General features: G+C 47.4%; 1 protein-coding gene and 1 pseudogene across 1 annotated transcript; both read right to left on the bottom strand.

Annotated features, from left to right (window-relative positions):
- Positions 1 to 7,288: 7,288 nt before the first annotated feature.
- Positions 7,289 to 8,008, bottom strand: LOC147981691 (expansin-B7 pseudogene; annotated as a pseudogene).
- On the bottom strand, positions 7,874 to 8,576 carry LOC125549266 (uncharacterized). The gene is made up of 2 exons (XM_087514041.1): positions 8,096 to 8,576; positions 7,874 to 8,008 (listed from the first exon to the last, which is right to left on the bottom strand). The coding sequence occupies exons 1-2, from the start codon at positions 8,530 to 8,532 to the stop codon at positions 8,005 to 8,007; spliced, it is 441 nt and encodes a 146-aa protein (XP_087370167.1). The 5' UTR covers positions 8,533 to 8,576; the 3' UTR covers positions 7,874 to 8,004.
- Between the last annotated feature and the right edge of the window lie 10,751 nt (positions 8,577 to 19,327).

The following is a 19,327-nucleotide window of genomic DNA, read 5'->3' as shown; positions in this document are numbered from 1 at the left end:
ATGAACCAATAGTTATAAAGATAATATACATACCACATCCGAATCATAGACAGGACGAGGGCCGACGGGGGCGGATACCAAAACCATCGCACTATATAAGATGCAATAATAAATGTAAGAAAATGATACAAGTATCTATCTAAACATACAAGTAAGAATATTTTTCCATTCAGAAAGAAGATAAGAACAAGAGGCTCACCACGGTGGTGTCGGTGATGAGATCGGCGCGGGTGATCGACGGCGGTGAAGACGGGGACGGGGCGTGACGGACCGCTAAATCTAGACAAATCTCGAGGAAAATGGAGCTTGGAGGTCGAGCTTTGAGAGGAGAAAGCTTAAGTAGTGTGGCTCGGGCATTCCATCGAACACCTCATGTGCATAGGAGGTGAGCTAGAGCACCACAAAGCCCTCTCCCCCTCGGCCAGAAAAAACAGAGCACTGTGCTCATTGGTCCCGGTTGGTGGCATGAACCGGGACTAAATGGGAGCCTTTGGTCCCGGTTCAAGCCACCAACCGGGACCAATGGTGGTGGGCCAGGAGCGAGCCCATTGGTCCCAGTTCTTCCCACCAACCGGGACCAAAAGGTCCAGACGAACCGGGACCAATGGCCCACGTGGCCCGGCCGGCCCCCTGGGCTCACGAACGGGGACCAATGCCCACATTGGTCCCGGTTCTAGACTGAACCGGGACTAATGGGCTGACCCGGCCTGGACCAAAGCCCTATTTTCTACTAGTGAACACTTTCACTTAGCCATAGGAGTTTGAAAATGAGACTCTTTAGGTAGCTCCTTGGTGGCAACTGCGCTCGTCCGAATTCGGGGCGCGTATGTGCCTGGCCGGGAAATGGCCCTTCGTTAAAGCGGAGGAATCCAATAGATTCCGATCGGTCATCGAGTGGCTGACCAGTCTCACGCTACATCATGACAGTCAGTTTTCGGCTTTCTCTACTGAGGTGCTCGCCCTGGCCGAACCGGGGGCACAATCGCAGTAGTTCTCCTGGTGCTACCTTAGCCGATAGAGCGGAACGTAAGGTAGCCGAACTCAGGAGCCGGGCAACCCAACATTTGACCAAAGTCATGATTCGGAGCTGATGCATATAATGCCAAAACTCGTGACGCCGAACACTCCCTAAGGTGTTCGGTCTTTATGAGTGCGGGCCAAACAACACTCTTTATTAAAAAAGCTCCTAGTGTCTGGGTACGTGCGAAAAATCTGACGTGGCCACATGCCAAGACGCCAGCCTCCTCCATGGTTATACTGGAAAGAAAAAACCAGGGGAAGTCTAGCCACGAGAGACAGTAAAAAAGGTTTACGCAGGGTCTTAATCTAAAAAGAATCCTTTAGGACGGGTCCCTACTGCACGTCTGCGCCTGTGTCTCCGTTGTGCCGTATCCTAGACGGGCGCCGCACGACGTTCTTCTGTAAAAGAGAGGAACTGAGTTGAAAACGGGTTGTGCGGAAAAAGTTTAAAAAATAAGCAAAGTATAAAGTAAGATATGGAAGTCTGAGCTTTATTGTCTCTTATTGTATATGCGTGGAGCCCCTTGTGCGGGGGTATATGGCTTCTAGGCCTGCATCAGTGATGATTTTGCGCCGAACTCGTCTATCCGCGTTCACGGTCTTGAAATGACCTATTTTAAAGTTTTTTGGCCGATGAGGCCATTTTTCTGTGGGGCTGTTAAAGCGGACGCACTGTCCTCCGCTTAGGGAGGCGCACTTTAGTGCTTTCCCGGCAAAGAAATGATGCCTCGTGGACTGGGTATCTTAAGCGTAAGAGATGCATAACGCGGTATTGCGTTAAATCGAGCGAAAGCTTCGCGTCCCAGAAGTGCTTGATAGCGACTTGAGAACGGGACGACATGGAAGGTCAGCTTTTCGCAGCGGAGGTTATCGGCGGAGCCGAATGTGACTGTGAGCCAGAGAAAACCCGTACAATGGGTGTCCGGGCGCGGTATTACCCCTTGAAAGGAGGTTTTGCTGCGGCGGATTCTTGCTGGGTTTATCCCCATGTGTTGTATTGTATCCTGATATATCAGGTTTAGTCCGCTGCCGCCGTCCATAAGGACATTTGAAAACTTGAGTCCGCCAATTATTGGATCGAGTATCAAGGCAGTCCATCCTACGTTCTTGATATTCCTAGAATAATCTAGCTGATCAAAGGTGATCGGTTTTGACAACCAGTGGCAGGATCCTTTGGGGATGGGCCGTGTGGTGCGTACCTTTACGGGCACCGCATGTTTTGTTATGTGAAGTGGGTTATGCGGGAAGTTCTTTTGTTTCCTGGTGCTCTGCTGTTGGGGTTCGTCCTCGTCTTCGCTTGGTGTGCCGAGCCCCTTGTGTTCGACATTAAGTCTGCCGGATTGTTTGAAGACCCAACAGTCTCTGTGGGTATGGTTAGCGGGCTTCGCTGGAGTACTGTGTATCTGACATATCCTGTCCAGGATTTTATTTAGGTTGGATGGATCATCCCTGTTATCCTGGGGCGCGATTTTTCCTGATTTTGTCGTGAGCCTTTAAATCAGGCGTTGACTGCCGTGCTCTTCGGACTTTTGTCCTTAGTCCGGCGATGGTCCTTGTTGCGTCGCGGTCTTCCGTTTCCAGCCCTGGTTTCGGATGTACTTGGGTCGCTGGGGCTGCACCTTGCCAACTAGCTGTCCTTCCCTGCACAAAAGCGGGTTATGAGGTTTGTTAGTGCGGCCATTGTTCTTGGTTTTTCTTGGCCGAGGTGTCTGGTGAGCCATTCGTCTCGGACATTATGCCTAAAAGCTGCTAGGGCTTCAGCGTCTGAACAGTCGACTATCTGATTCTTTTTAGTGAGGAATCTATTCCAGAACTGTCGAGCTGATTCTCCGGGTTGTTGAGTTATGTGACTAAGATCATCTGCATCCGGAGGGCGGACATAGGTCCCTTGAAAGTTTGCTCGGAGAGCATCCTCGAGCTCTTCCCAGCTTCCAATTGTGTTTTCGGGAAGGCTTTTAAGCCAATGCCGGGCTGGCCCTTTAAGCTTAAGGGGTAGATATTTTATGGCGTGGAGATCATCTCCTCTAGCCATGTGTATGTGGAGGATGTAATCCTCAATCCAGACTCCTGGGTCTATTGTTCCATCGTATGCCTCTATGTTGACGGGTTTGAATCCCTCTGGGAATTCATGGTCCAGGACCTCATCGGTGAAACATAGGGGGTGTGCGGCACCCCTGTATTTGGGTATGCCGGATTCTGATGATGGCTTCGTAGCGTTGCTTACGAGAGCTTGCTTTCTTGGCCCATAAATGGACCTGACTGGGCCATGATGCGGATCCTTAAGTGGGTCGCATGCCGATTTAGGTGCGGCGCCGCTTGTCGCTTTATGGGGTCGTCTATCCGATCGTGTGGCTTTTTCATTTATTGAATGTGAGGGCTCTGAGGCCTCTTCGTCGAATTCAGGCAGTAGCATTCTTTTCGGATAGCTTCTAGTGCGGCGATTGTCGCCGTACTTATCTGTGGCACTGATTACCTTGCTCCATCTGGTCCGGAGTGCGTCTTCCACTGTTTTTAGCTTCCGCTTCTGCTTTTTTAGGCTGCGTGCAGTTGCAACGAGCCTCTCATGGAGATTCTGCTCCGTGAGTTTATTCGGCGTGAGGTCGTCTAGAATGCCGTTTTCGCCTAAGGAGGGATGTTCGGTTTCTCTATCCGTGTTGCCCTATTCCGACGGTTGCTCTAAGGCCTGCCCGTCGTCTACCGGCTCGTCCTGCTCTATGGCTGGGTTTTTGTCGAGGCGGGGCTTGGGTCGGCGTTTACGCCGACGCCTTGATTGCTTTTCGGGGGGTCGATCTCTCGTCCCCTCCCCTTTTTCCTCGTTGTCGCTTCCTTTAGGGGTGTCCACCATGTACACATCGTGAAATGGGGTGGCGTTCCAGCGTCCTATAGGTGCTGGTTCCTGTTCGTCTCCTATATCGTCGTTCATGCCGTCGATGTCTTCGGAGCCGAAGTCAAGTAAGTCGGTTAAATCGTCGATAGTGGCTACAAAGTGGGTGGTGGGTGGGTTTTGAATTTCCTCTCCGTCCGTATCCCACCCTTGCTGACCGTAGTTCGGCTAGGGCTCTCCTGATAAAGAGAGAGACTTGAGAGAATTCAGGATGTCACCAAAAGGCGAATGCTGAAAGATGTCTGCGGCAGTGAACTCCATTACCGGCGCCCGATCGGATTCGATTGGGAGGGGCGCGGGGGGCTCGGAGTTTGGAGAGAAATCCGGCTCCTTGGAGTCACGGGCCATTCGGAGTGCGCGACCGGAGTTCGGCTCGATCGCCTTTGAGATCGCAGCCCCTGAGGGAGCGTCCAACCGCTGATCCTCGATCGGCGCAGTAGGTTCCGAATTAATGGTCGAAACCGATGCGTGTGCAGCCTCCAAGGCACTGTCCGGCGGCAGAGTTATATCATGCCCGTCGAGACAGCGCGGCACGCTTGGCTGTGGCTCAAATCCGTCGAAGATCAAGTCCCCGCGGATGTTAGCCGTGTAGTTCAGGCTTCCAAACCTGACCTGACGGCCAGGGGCATAGCTTTCGATCTGCTCAAGGTGGCCAAGCGAATTGGCCCGCAGTGCGAAGCCGCCGAAGACGAAGAACTGTCCGGGGAGAAAAGTCTCACCCTGGACCGCATCGTTGTTGAAGAACGAAGGAGGCATCGGGCCTAAAGGCGACGACATAGAGGAACTCTCAATGAAAGCACCAATGTCGGTGTCAAAACCGGCGGATCTCGGGTAGGGGGTCCCGAACTGTGCGTCTAGGCCGGATGGTAACAGGAGACAGGGGACACTTTGTTTTACCCAGGTTCGGGCCCTCTCGATGGAGGTAAAACCCTACTCCTGCTTGATTAATATTGATGATACGGGTAGTACAAGAGTAGATCTACCACGAGATCAAGGAGGCTAAACCCTAGAAGCTAGCCTATTGTATGATTGTGTATGGAGTTGATTCTGTCCTACGGACTACAACCCTCCGGTTTATATAGACACCAGATAGGGTTAGGGTTACATAGAGTCGGTTACAATGGTAGGAGATCTTGAATATCCGCATTGCCAAGCTTGCCTTTCACGCCAAGGAAAGTCCCCTCCGGACATGGGACAAAGTCTTCAATCTTGTATCTTCGTAATCCAAGAGTCCGGCTGAAGGTATAGTCCGGCTACCCGAACACCCCCTAATCCAGGACTCCCTCAGTAACGATAGAAGCCCAAGCAGTTACTTCACACAAGAACTGTGACACCTTGTGTGTGACAGAAGTGCTACCTATAAATATTCTCCTCTGCTCTTCGTTGGGACGATTACTTGAGATACTTCTGCGAAGTGGTACACTATCCTGTTTGGCTTGTAGACATCATCGATCTTTGTTAGAGAGAGAGAGAGAGAGAGAGATGTGGGGAAGAAGATGATGGAGTTGGGCATTGTTTCAGAAATTAAGGGGGGTGGAGAGTGTGTGGGACCCACAAGGACACGTGTTGCACTGAGAAGGTGTTCAGCCAGTTGATGTTGAGCGTTTTCCTTTTTATAATATGCAAGAATAAGCATATAATAGCAAAAATTTCACAAAAAAAAGTTTCATAAGAACAATTGAATTAGTGGAATTTGTATTATCCTTAGAAAACAAAGAAAATAAATAAAAACAAAATCAAAATGATGATATTTGCTAAGTAAGAATAAAATAATTTACACACTTATTATATAGCACTTGCATGCATACATTTACAATCCGAAAAATACCCATAAGGACAGAAGAAGAAAGTACTAAAAAACAAAAAAGACATTACAGACAATTTTTTTTTTGCATGGTAACATTACAAACATAAATTTATAGCTGCGGGTACGAGACAGCTAAGTAAGAATAAAATAATTAACGCACTTATTATATAGCACTTGCATGCATACATTTACAGTCCGAAAAATACCCATAAGGACGGAAGAAGAAAGTACTAAAAAGCAAAAACGCATAAAAATAGAAAAGCAGAAAATGAAATATAAAAACAAAGGAAGAGAGGGAAGGGCTGATTCGTCAGATGGCCTAAATAGATATAGCTCGGTCGCACAGCTAGCCCGGCATCAGTCCATGAAGGAATTGACTGAACCCCAAATTTAGGTTAGTCAAAAATTCCTAGCTTGAAACAAGACATAGCACACAACAGAAAAATAAGCATGAATCTTGGAGCAACAATCAATGGCCAGAAAAAATCGACTGGCCTGAATTCAATTTTCAGGCGCCTTATATATAGCTCAAGTGATATAGTAAACTTGTGTATATAATACAATAGACATTACAAACAACTTTTTTTGCATGATAACATTACAAACATAAGTTTATAGCTTTTCTTGCATAGTAATACGTGTCTCATTCATATCACAAAGAACAAAAATACAAGTCACGTAAAAACCGACATGACAAAACTAAAAAGATAACAGAACATCTCTGAACTTGACACCAACGTCCGTCACCTGCCTCCGGCACCACCACAGCAGCCACCGAAGAAAAGAATGACAAATCACCTCCTCACCCGAGCTCGACGCGGCTCCATCGCTGATATGCAGCTTTGCAGACCTTGAAGGTGGCTCATCAAAAGTGAAGCCATTGCCGTTGAACGAATCACACCGGGGCAACATCCCGGACACGCCATCGAACTCCAGATCTGGCACCCCCACCACGACTAAGACGCCGAAGGAGGAAACCATATCCGCCATCCACGAACCACGAACCCAGCACACGTTCCGTTTCTAGATGTCATCGATGCAGACCACAATCTGCATCCGCTCCTGGACTACCTCCCAAGCTCCACGCCGACGCTTGAGCAAACGTCGTCGCAACGACGGAGCCCGAGGACACAGGTCCACCATGAGGATGCCGCCGCTGCCACGCCATCCTTGCTTGAACAGACTGGTTTTCAAATATATCCCCAACCATAGGACCGATGGCCTCGTCAAGGAAGGATCCGAAGAATCTTTATTCAGCGCCACCATCGTCGCCGCCGAAGCGAAGACGATGAACAACGTAAAACCCTAAACTACAGGGAGTAAAAATGATCCACGCGCATGGATACGGTGACTCTCCTCATCACCGACGACTGAGGTCGCCAGCGAAGGGGAGCCGCCGGAGGACAGCGCTAAAAGATGGCCTCTCCTGGTGGCGGCTAGGGTTCCAGCCGCCACGGAGCAGGGAGGAGAGACTTCTAACATAAATTTATAGCTGCAGGTACGAGACAGAATAGCTATACGTACAGTATATATACCAGCCTTCTCCTCCAAATCCCACAAACTAAAGTTGTCACGTGTATCGACGCAAAAAAAAAATTGTCACGTGTATATGTATACAAGGATAGTAGGACACGATAAATGATAACACACATAGCTAGCACACGACGAGGACACGCACCGGACGTCACAGGCGACGTCTCAGCTATATAGCTTAGCACAAGAAATCCATGCATGCATGGACGTGCATGCCTTCCATGGATCATCGAACGCGATCAATCATCGAACTGGACGTCGGAGCTGTACACGGCGTCGGCCTGCCAGTCGGCGGGGATGACCTGGTCGGCGACGAGCGACCTGCCGTAGCCGTTGGTGACGCGCAGCGAGAAGGGCCCCCGCAGCGGGCGGCGCGTGTCCAGGCGCCAGATGGAGCCCCACGAGTGCCTCATCGGCCTCCAGGCCCCCGTCGGCTCGCCGCCGTCCATGAGGTCCACCTGCGCCACGTCGCCGTCGCCGTTCGCGTACTCCACCAGGATCGCCAGGTAGTTCGGGTTCGACCCCTTCTCCACGTGGAACGTCACCGACAGCCCCGGGTACTGGCACGGCACCCTCTTGAACTGCATGTCGATGATGCCGGCGTGGCGGAGCTCGTCGTTGCGGCCGTCCTTGGCCATGGCGCCAAAAGCAGTGCCGCTGAGGTCGAAGTGGTAGCGGCCGACGGGGTAGTAGTTCATGTCCGTGATGATCACCGTCTCGGGGACGCCGGAGCACGCCGGGTGAGCCTTGCCCACGCACCTTATCTGCACGCAAACACAATGGAACGCGACGATCAAAGACCCATCAGCACTCTATTGTCTGTGTGAAGCAACTGCAATGCCGGTTCTGACCTGGTAGCAGGAGCCGCATCCCTTGCCGTCCTTGAAGAGCGGCTCGTTGCCGACGTCATGGCGTTGAACGGCGGCAGGTTCACGTTCTTGAATCCACACGCGCCACCATTGTCGTCCGGCCCGGCGCCATCGGCTGCGCCATACCAGGTGGCCCTCGCGTCTAGCCAGCCGCCGGAGGAGCTGTTGGTGCTGCCGGAGCCGGAGCCGGAGCCTGGGCTGGGAGTAGCGGGCACAGGTGGAGGTGTAACGGGGACGGGGCTGGGGGGAGCTGGCTCAGGTGGAGGTGTAACGGGGACGGGGCTGGGGGTAGCGGGGGCACGTGTAGGTGTAGGTGTGGGGGCAGGTGCGGTTCCAGGGTAGCCGCAGCAGCCATTGGCGGCGAGCAGGCAGAGGAGAGCGACCGCGACGGCGTAGGAGGAGGAGGAGGTCGCTGCCATGGCTCGCTTGCTTGCTGGTCTAGCTGGTTACTGATCGAAGGCCCTACTCTGGTCTGGTGGTTAATGCCGTTGGGGAGCTATGCACAGAAACTCGATACACTTTGAATTAGCTCACGAGAGAGAGGTTTTGCGCAGCGAACTTGCATGCTACTTTTCTGCTTCTTCTTCCTTTTATTTCTGAACTTAACAAGATCATGCCGCGGCTCTGGCGCTCCTACCGGATCGTGCCATCCCACGATCGAGCACACAGTCCACGGCCTCCCTACATTCGCTCCACAGATCGCACAAGCTGCGTCTCGGGGAAGCCACTAACAACCTGACGGGAAAAGCTAACTGAATCCTAACTGAAAGCTACTACAATGCAAAGTCTGAAAAACCTGAAACTTGTCACGCTAGCTATACTAGCTTATTGTGCAACAAACTCCCCCTAAGCTAGGTTGGCTGGTACCTGATGACTCCCACGCGATCGCGCATCTCCTGAAACTGAGTTCGCCCTAGCGCTTTCGTGAGGATGTCAGCAAGCTGATCGCCAGTCCGCACATACTGAACATTGATGCTGCCGTCCTCGACGCACTGACGGATGAAGTGGTAGGGCAGCTCAATGTACTTGCTCCTATCATGGAAGACAGGGTTTTTGCTCAGCGCAATCGCCGACTTGTTGTCAATGCAAAGCCTGGTGGCGCCGTCGTCACGCCCGAGCAATTCTCCGATCAGCCGCCTGAGCCAGATGCCCTGACAGGCAGCTCCAGCCGCGGCGACGTACTCTGCTTGGCACGAGGAGAGTGCGACGATCTTCTGCTTGGCAGACTGCCACGACACCGGACTGCCTCCGAGGAAGAAAATGGTGCCGCTGGTGCTCTTGCGATCATCCATGTCTCCCCCGAGATCAGAGTCGCTGTAGCCGACGAGCTCCGTGCCGCGCACCTGCTGAGCATAACAACACCCCAGCTACTGTGTGCCAACGATGTACCTGAGTAGCTGCTTCACAGCGGCCCAATGCTCGCTCGTCGGTTCCTCCATGAACCTGTTGCCGTACCCGACGGCGTTGGTGAGGTCCGGTCTTGTATGAGTGAGGTAGCGCAGGCTCCCCACCACGCTCATGTAGTGTGTGGCGTCCACGGGCTCGCCGGTCCCCTCCCGCCTGAGCTTTAGGTGTGGCTGCAACAGCGTGGCCACGCCTCAAGCATGTATATTTTTATGTTTGAATTCATGTTTAAGCATGAATTCAACTCACACGAATTCATACATCTGACGCGAGCAAAGGGGCATCCATGGGAAACTACACAAACCAGAAGCAGAACCAACGGCTAAGTGTACAAAAGAGCAACAAAAACGCACCAAAATACAACTACCAACAATCCACAGACCTAGATCTGGAAGCTACGCCAACAGAGACAAGGCAAATCGCAGGAGAGAAGGGGAAGAGACAAGAACAAGCAACGACGGGATCGCTGAATCGCATGAGGAAAGGGGGAGCGACAGGGAAAATCAAGCTCGAGTAGAGAGGCATCTCGGACATGGCAAGAACCCGACGGGATCGCCTCCTCTCCCCCGCCGCTCGAACGCCTCTGCCTATCGCTCCCTCTAGTCTCTACACCTCTCCCTTTTCGAAACAGTGCGCCCAAAATGAAATGGAGAAAAAAATCAAAGGGGAGGGGGGAGGAAAAGTGTTAGAAAGAGACAAAGGTAAGTGGAAACGGGCTACCCGAAAATAAAACCACGCCCGACAACAAGAACCGCGCCCAAAAACCACAGATCTTAGTGCGAGATCGGACAGACAGAACATTGAATGACAGCGAATTAAAAACACTGGAGCGTAAAATAGCTAATCCGTTTTTCAATGGCTTGCCTATTTTAACAGCATTTGGGCCCACTAATAGTTCAAACATGAATTCAACTCACATATATTTCAACGCATGTGGAATTTTATACGCAAAAGATTCCCAAGACATTTTACAGAAAAATCAGAAATGTAGTACTATGTATGCATTTACAAGACTTGTTTTGTAGGTTGAGTTTCGGTTAACAACAAACGGCTGCTACATGCAGACGCCCATCACTCACTCCGCAGCGCCCATTGGCGAGCTGGATACGGCACATCTCTCTGGGCCACTCTGCCCGTCTACGTCCTGCCACCTAGGCTAGGCCAGACAGTACGTACTCGCCACATCTCTATCGCACGACTAATAAATAGTAGTACTGCTAGCCCGTAGAGGTAGGTGGATAAATGCGTGAAACCATCGACATAAACGAGGATGGATGGGCACGCAAAAGCTTTTTAACATCGAGTTGGGCGGGCCGTTTCTGTCAGCGCTATGTTGTGTGCAGCGAAAGATGACAGCTATCGCTCCCTGCATTGCCCTGCCATCCACGTTAGCTGACTTACCTGGGAAGTATGGCGCCATGGGCGACCAACTTCTTTTTTAGCCGCGCATCGTTGATTATTTTTCACCAAGTTCTCCAAGTTGGTTCAAAAATATATAGATTTTGCGTCACCGAAAGCAATGCCGTCGGGTTCAAATGTGAATTTGCGATTATCAGAAAATATACAGTAGAAAAAAAACAGGGAGGGAAAGTTCAGTTTTGGAGATGCCGCCAAACCAAACTACAGGTTATACAGAAAATGTAAAATGGCTTCGGCGGCTGCGACGGTTTGTTCAGAGCAACTGCAATATTCTTAGGGCCCTCTTAGTGTGACGAAATCCATCATCGTCAGGCCAGACACAAGTGACTATGTCACCGGGATGATGGAATGCTGCCTAACATGTCATACTATATTTATTTTTTTCTTTATAGCATGAACATTTGGAATTTTATATTATTCAAAACAATAGTCTAGTTTTGACATGATAACTTAAATACTCAATCATATCAACAAGCAATTATGTCTTTCAAAATATCAACGCTAAAATAAGCTATCCCTAGCCCATCATGCTCAATCATTGATCCATTCATGAAACACACTCGCATATTAACTACACCCAATAATCAAGGACGATCATATTGCCTCCTAGTTGGTGCTTTTATGAGAGAAGATGGAGACTCAAATTCAAAAATAAAAATTTCATAAAGTAAAAGAAAGGCCCTTCGTACATGGGAGTAGGGATTTGTAGAGGTGCCAGAGCTCAAAGAAAAAATAAAGAGATAAAAACATTTTGGGAGGTGTATCCTTCCAACCAACGAAAACGACTTAGAGTTCCCAACACTTTCCATGCTAGATATATCATAAGCGGTTCCCAAACAGAAAATAAAGTTTACTGCCTTTTCAACCATACTTTCAGTTTCCATGGCTAGCCGTATCCACGGTTGCCTTCCATACCAACACTTTCCATGAAATTTATTATTTGCAAAAAATATATGCTTGATAGGTCTACATGCATCCTTGCTTCAAGCTTTCTCTCAAAGTTTTGCACTTCTGCTAGACTCAAAGACTATATGTACATCATGCGAAAAATACATGGATGATCCGTCATTGCTTCAAGCTTTCTCTAACAGTGTGAAGTACTTCATAGGCTATATGGCTTATTGTAAATAAGTGGACAGATAAAAATTGGAAGATAGGTGCAGGAAGGGAAAATAGATATAACCACAAATTTAGCCGGGGAAATACTGGGCTCAACTCCTTTGGTAGTGTATTCAGCAAACTTAGAAAATGAAACCAAAAGAATACTTTCCATTGCAAGATATATTTATTTTCCTAATAGACAAGAAATGTGGGTGACAATATTAGTATTAAAGAAGAAACATGCATTAGTAACAACAGTAAATTGACAGAGAAAGACAATCGCATGATCTTGCCACAAACCGCAAGATCATAGTTGGGTTCAGCATGTTATTGGACGATGTCACGGATTTAAAAATCAAGATTATTTACGCTGCACAACTTCAATACTTACCATCTTGTTTAAGCCATCATATTATGCATTTCCTAGGCGTTGGAATAATGCAAATATCAAACAATAGAGTTGTTGCTGCTAGATCAAAGTAGTTACTTACCAAGGTAGACATAAAGTTATGCACCAATATAATGAAAGAAATAATGTATGGCAATATATATTTATGCTCATAAGGAAACCTGTGGAAATTTAAATGTTTTAGTTTCAGTCCAAGAAAGAAAGATAGAAGAAGCAGGATCAAGCATAGACCTACCAGATTGTATCATGGCCATCGGCCGTTCAGTCGTGTCATTCTTCGCAAGCACGCCACTTCATGGGCCGAAACTCGTTAAGATTTCTTGCAGGACATGCACCCGCTATATGAGAAACTCCAATGCTTTTGAGGCCCTACCAAAACAACTAAAACTCAGATCCTATCATACATTTTTTTTCTTGATTTACAACATTGTTGATGAAGGTGAAATTTGGTGGTCATTAGCATATATTGTGAATGTCATGTGAGTATGTTCTTGATTCTTCGATACGAAGAAAAAGAATAGGTGGATGATAACCCACAAGTATAGGAGATCTATTGTAGTCTTTTCGATAAGTAAGAGTGTCAAACCCAACGATGAGCAGAAGAAAATGGCAAGCAGTTTTCAGCAAGGTATTCTCTGCAAGCACTGAAATTATCGGTAACAGATAGTTGTGTGATAAGATAATTCATAACGGGTAGCAAGTAACAAACGTAACTAAGGTTCAGCAAGGTAGCCCAATCCTTTCTGTAGCAAAGAACAAGCCAGGACACACTCTTATATAAAGCAAAGCGCTCCCGATGACACATGGGAATTATTGTCAAGCTAGTTTTCATCATGCGCATATGATTTGCGTTTGTTACTTTGATAATTTGATATGTGGGTGGACCGTTGCTTTGGTGCTGTCCTTACTTGGAGAAGCCTCCCACTTATGTTTAACCCCTCTCGCAAGCATCCGCAAATACGAATGAAGAATTAAGAATAATCTAACCATGGCATGAAACATGTGCATCCAAATTAGCCCTTTACGAAATAACGCATAAACTAGGGTTTAAGCTTCTATTACTCTAGCAACCTATCATCTAATTATTACTTCCCAATGCCTTCCCCTAGGCCCAAATCATGGTGAAGTGTCATGTATTCGACGTTCACATAACACCACTAGAGGATAGACAACATACATCTCATCAAAATATCGAACAAATATCAAATCCACATGATTACTTATAACAAGACTTCTCACATGTCCTAACTAATACTCATGATCATGCGCTAAGAAAAATTAAGTAGGGTTGGTTAGATGACTATGATGATGATGAGTATGACTTGTTATTATGATAACGAGTAGAAGTTGTATAATGATGATGAGTAGGACTTGTTATTATGATACCAATGATGACTTATTTATTATTATGATGATGCATATGCTAAGTTGTTATATGAGCATGATGAGTTATTATATATACTAGTCGTCAACCACGGGCTTGCATATTGAGATTGTCGTGATGTCCATATATTTTTTGGATTTGTTTGTCTTATAATTGATGTCACAATCATAATCATCTATCTTGAACCTTGCCAGATGCTTAATCAATTTTTTTGCTTCTGCATAAAACATGGTGCAAGTTGTTGGTGCACTCAAATCACATATCTTTAGCTTATGTTTCTACATATAATTAATATGGGATATATATGTTGGTACCTAAGAACTTACTACATAAACAATGAAATACTATCAATGCGCCTTCGACGTCTGCACTCAGGTTCCTTTTCACACATGGGATTGTAGAGGTGGTTGCCTTACATTTGCAGCATCCTTAGTAGTACCACCCTTCTGGTGTATTAATCCATTTAATTGTTTCTTACACAGTAGAGAAGTTTCATATTGGGAAACGTTTTACGCCAGCGTGTCGGCCGAAAAGTTCAGATGGTCACAGGCGCGGCGTTCGATGCCCACCAGATCATTGCCCACCTCTCGCTGCTTCCACTCTCCTTTTTTGCCTTATCTTCTTCTCCACCTCCCTCCATTATCCTCTTCCTCTGTCACTCCCATTCCCTCCATCTCTCTCTCTCTCTCTCTCTCTCTCTCTCTCTCCCCAGCGAGAGAAGTCCCTCCATGAGATTCAGCAGCCGGGAGGAGTGCGCATCTACGCCCGCTCATCGCCATCGGCTGCCCGCAGCTGAGTGGCGCTGCTCTCCATGGCCAGCGCAGCCGGATGTGCTAGCCATCATGGCCAAGCTGCAACCGACCACGTTGACGGCGAGTTTTCGCTACAACCATGGTTTTGGTTTGCTGGAACTGGCCCTTGTTTTTGCTACCACCCATCCCCATATGAAATCTGCTTCCACAGTATTTTTGCTGGAACCGGCGATCGATTTTGCCACAATTGTTCTGTTTTTCAGTTACCACCGGTGTTTCTCGATTTTTTCCTACATCCATCTCCATGACATACGAGACTGGCGACTGTGTTTTTTGATGCAACCTTTTTCAGTTTTTGTTACCACAAGCGTTGACAATTGCTACATTCATTTTTTCATGAGATGCTACATCACCTATTTTTTCCCGGTTGAGTTTTTTGCTACAACCATGTTTTGATTTTGCTTGAACCAAAGACAAATTTTGCTACATCCATGTTTTGATTTTGCTGGAACTGCACCCAATTTTTGCTACATCCACCCACAGTGGTGTTGGTCGACAGCAGCGATGGCTATCTTTTTGCTGCAAGCGTCTCAGAATTTTGCTACTACCGGAGAAGTCATTTGCTACTACTAGAGTTTTTTCTGTACCAGCAATTTCGTGCTACAACCACAACTTCATTTTGCTGGAACCAGGGTTTCAAATGATTCAACAGGGTGAGGCAACACTGAGCTGTCTTTTTGCTAGTAATAATAAACCCTAATAATAAAGTATGGATTGACTCCATGGATTCACCGTTACAATACGCTTTTTCCCGTGAATTTATGCTTTCAGTTTGAATTGAAAACATATATTTGAGATGATACTAATTCGGGAAACCATATGTAGTTTCGTCTAAGTAACAACATCTCGTGTATCAGTGAAAAATATGTGTTCGAGTTAAGTATCGATCACGCGACCTCAGCTTATGTACATCCAGCTGTAGCCAGCCGCACTATAATAGGCCAATGGTGGAATCTGATTCCTTTCATATATTAGTCCCACCTCGCTCCTTTAAATCAAATCCCATCAATTTATATACACAAGTGAGTTGAACTAGAATGAACTAGTCAAAAGAGTCCCATTAAGTCCAACTCAAAAGGAGAGAAGAGACCACATAAAGGCAGGGAGTTGGGGAAGGGACATGGCGGCCGCTCTGACGGATTAGAGCAAGTATAATAGAGCTGAGTCAGCGGGCTATAAGAAATAAACTAGTATATTTGTGCTTAGTTGGAGAAAAGAGAAGAGAAGAGAGAAAATAAGCGGGCTCTTCATGAAGAGCCAACTCTAGCACGAACTCCTAGGCACTTTGTGAGAATGAAAAGTGGGCCACATAACAAAAAAGTAGTACACTCTTTTGATCTATTATTGTACATGTTGGCTAAAAAATGAACTATAGATGACATGGCACTGGCTTATAGCCAACAGTTGGCTATATTATTAACCATGCTCTTATAGAGATGCCGTCGTTTAGATGTACACGTAGCATCACAGTAAATGTAAATATTGGGGCGTGAGGCGGTGTGGATTATGAGAACCTATCAGTGGCGATGCCAAGCGCTCCCTTTGACCCCACAACACTCACCAGCGCCGGGGCTTAACTGCTAGTGCAAGCTGGGCAGTAGTTCCACCATTCGAACATGCACGGCGACGACGGCGGCCAACTAATCACGAGCGCATGACATCAATGCATACAACTTCTAATTATCTGGCATCGGCTGCTCCGATTAGTTTTCTCCTCCATCCAAAGCTCTTTTTTCTATTTATCTTAATTAGAAGACGATAAATCATGATGAGACGCCCTTTTAGTTCACAGAAAATGCCTCTAATTTTAATATTCTTCATGTGAGATTTTAATCAGTTATGAAATAGTGTTTCAGGGTCTTGCTACACAATTAGTTGCATAGGATCATCTTATGTGCATGTATCGGTTGTGCCATGGTAAGCATTCGTTTATCCAAAAATCAAAAAGTACCAATGAGCATTTTCTTCATGTGAGATTTTAATCAGTTATGAAATAGTGTTTCAGGGTCTTGCTACACAATTAGTTGCATAGGATCATCTTATGTGCATGTATCGGTTGTGCCATGGTAAGCATTCGTTTATCCAAAAATCAAAAAGTACCAATGAGCATTTTCTGTAAAGAATTTTTACATTGCTCTTTTCTCTTTGTGTATGTGTGTATATAAAAGAAGCAGCTATGCTTCTTTGGAGATTGTGTTATTGTGGAGAAATTTTGAGCTATTATGCATAATTTGTTTTTCTACACAATGTGGTATTAAGGATTGTGCTTCTTTTACTTAAATGTTGTAGTTAAAACAAGTACATGTCTAACAATTTGCCCATAATAAAGCAGCCCCCACAACGGAATCGAATGCTTGTGGTTGTGTGAGCATCGACGACGGTGGGCATGGGAGTTTTCGGTAGAAGATTTGGAGCACTAGCACGTAGCTAGCCCTTGAGTGAGCTATCAATGGCAATGGCAAGTGTGGTGTCTTCATGTCATCCTTGCTCGATTATGAAGCCGATGTTGTTCATAGATTTACATCGAAGTCATCGGGTGAGGGGGGGGGGGGGGGGTCAACCAACGAACTCGGGTACATCGGGTTGGGTCGAGTGTGTAGTAAGTTGCTCAGATATCATGCCTCTCCATGCATTTTCCCTTCAAAAATGAAATTGCTACCTCTTGGCCATTAGAACTGCTAATTCTGTAGTTAATGTTGATCAGACAAGATAATTTACTCGGACACATGCCATGATTCTCAAATGATCCATCATTTTTTGTTAGTGGCAACCATTCTTCCACGACACGGTTCCTTGACCCGGCCAATCTTGATTGATAGGAATCATTATTTTCTCCCGTTGCAATGCACGGGCATTTGTGCTAGTGTAATATGAATGTCTACCAATGGAGATGACCTGAACGAGAACTTCCTTGGAGAGGTTATTCAACAGATATCCAAGTACTTGTTGTCCATTTCTGACCCAAAGCGAGTACAGAGGATTTGGCGTGATCTAATCTTTCCCATCCTTGACCTTGGTGGTCTGGACTTTGGCGTGTTCTGGCATGGATCCATCGGCATAGCCAAAGACCCCAGCACCTCTTAGTTGTGGCATCACCTGGGCACGCCACAACACATAGTTGGTGCGGGATAGCTTCTCGGTGACATGACTAAGGCCGGCCCGGGAAGCATCGGAGGAGGGCGACATGGCAAGAGCTCGTTCAGAACGAGTGGTGGCTAGATGTGATGGGAAGAGGAGGCTCTGTATGCCATGTAAACTTCTGTGAAGCTTCATATTTATTTGTGGGTCGAGCCTGTGTGTTAAATTGACAGGGACAGTCCCTGGATATGCATATAGGTTGTTGTGCTCGATTACATCTTGAGAATGAAGAAATATCTAAGGGAGAGATAGATACCATGCGGTTACAAACGAGAGAATTCTAACTCTATCCCTAGCTAACCTCCTGCCGAAGACAGCCTTGATAACGTGGCAACCTGGATGACATTATGTCGTTTAACAACTTCATCGCCCACAATTCAACTCTACAATGTGGAATAAGTGGGGCTTAATAGCACCGATCAGCACAAGCGGCCGCAAAAATGCTAGACGTACACGGTCAGCCCTTCCTCCCCCGTAATTTCACCAGTGTGGGGCCTAGTCCTTACCCTTCCAATTAAAACATGACAGTTCACAAATCAGCCCGCAAACTTAAGCAAGCGTTCGCACGTCTAGCAAAACTCCTAGTGTCCGTTATTATAAGTCTTCTTTGAGATTCCAATGCGGACTATATACGAAGCAAAATAAGTGAGTGTACACTCCAAAATATGTCCATATGAAATTTCTAAAAGGTCTTATATTTAGGAAAAAATCATTTTACTACCTTGAACAAAGTTGATGGTTCACATAACCCCCTCATGTCCAAAATGGTTCCCTTAACCCCTTAATAAAACCAATCCCCTTCAATAGTCACGCCAAGTGGATTTGGTCGGGTGGTTTTGCTGAGTTGGACTCGGTCAAAGCTGTTTTGTTGGTGTGGGGTTTCCTCCTCCTTCCCACTGCAGCCTTGGGCCTCTCCGGCCGGACACGCGCATGTCCTGGCCACCAGCCGCGACATATATGGGGACCCGGGGTCGCTAAGGGTGACCTGTACGTCGGGCTAGGGCTGAACAAGGAGCACCGCAGCTCATTGTTTTCCTCCCTCTCTCAGATTCGAACACCGCAGAACGCCGACCGGCATCGACGTAGCCACAAGCCACCCCTCGCCAAACCACCGCGCCCAGAGCCTCCAAAATCTCACGTCGTTCCTCTGCACCAAAGGATTCGATCCCGAATACCCGGAACTGAGCCAATTGAGCTCTCTTCTCCAGCTGCGGTCGTCAGACGCCGACCAATAATTTGCTGCGCATAGACGAGGCCCGGCCTAGCCTTCGCCTCCATTAGACTCGCGGTGAGCCTCTCCTAGTTTCCCCCCTCCTCTAGAGCTCGCACTCATGATGTAGCCGTCGTCCACGTGAGCATAATGCAGCCGTCCGCCATGGCCGACGTGCTCCTCATTGCAGAGCTCCCCTTCCATGGTCATGCTACCTGGTTGTCCCCCCTAGGCCTTAAGATTCCGCCCATCCGCCTTGTTCTCTCAGGTTCGTGCAGTAATGCCAACGTCGTCGGAGCCATGGCTCTGCCGCCACTCAGCTCCGCCGCTAGCTTGC

This window comes from Triticum urartu, chromosome 3A (assembly GCF_056163025.1).
Source record: "Triticum urartu cultivar PI428250 chromosome 3A, HENAU_Tu73, whole genome shotgun sequence".
NCBI lineage: Eukaryota > Viridiplantae > Streptophyta > Magnoliopsida > Poales > Poaceae > Triticum > Triticum urartu.
Note: the sequence above shows the minus strand (reverse complement) of the source record. Positions and strands in the feature narration are given on the sequence as shown.

Coding starts and splice junctions, on each gene's coding strand:
- LOC125549266 (XM_087514041.1), bottom strand. CDS start 8,532: ATGGCAGCGACCTCCTCCTCCTCCTACGCCGTCGCGGTCGCTCTCCTC.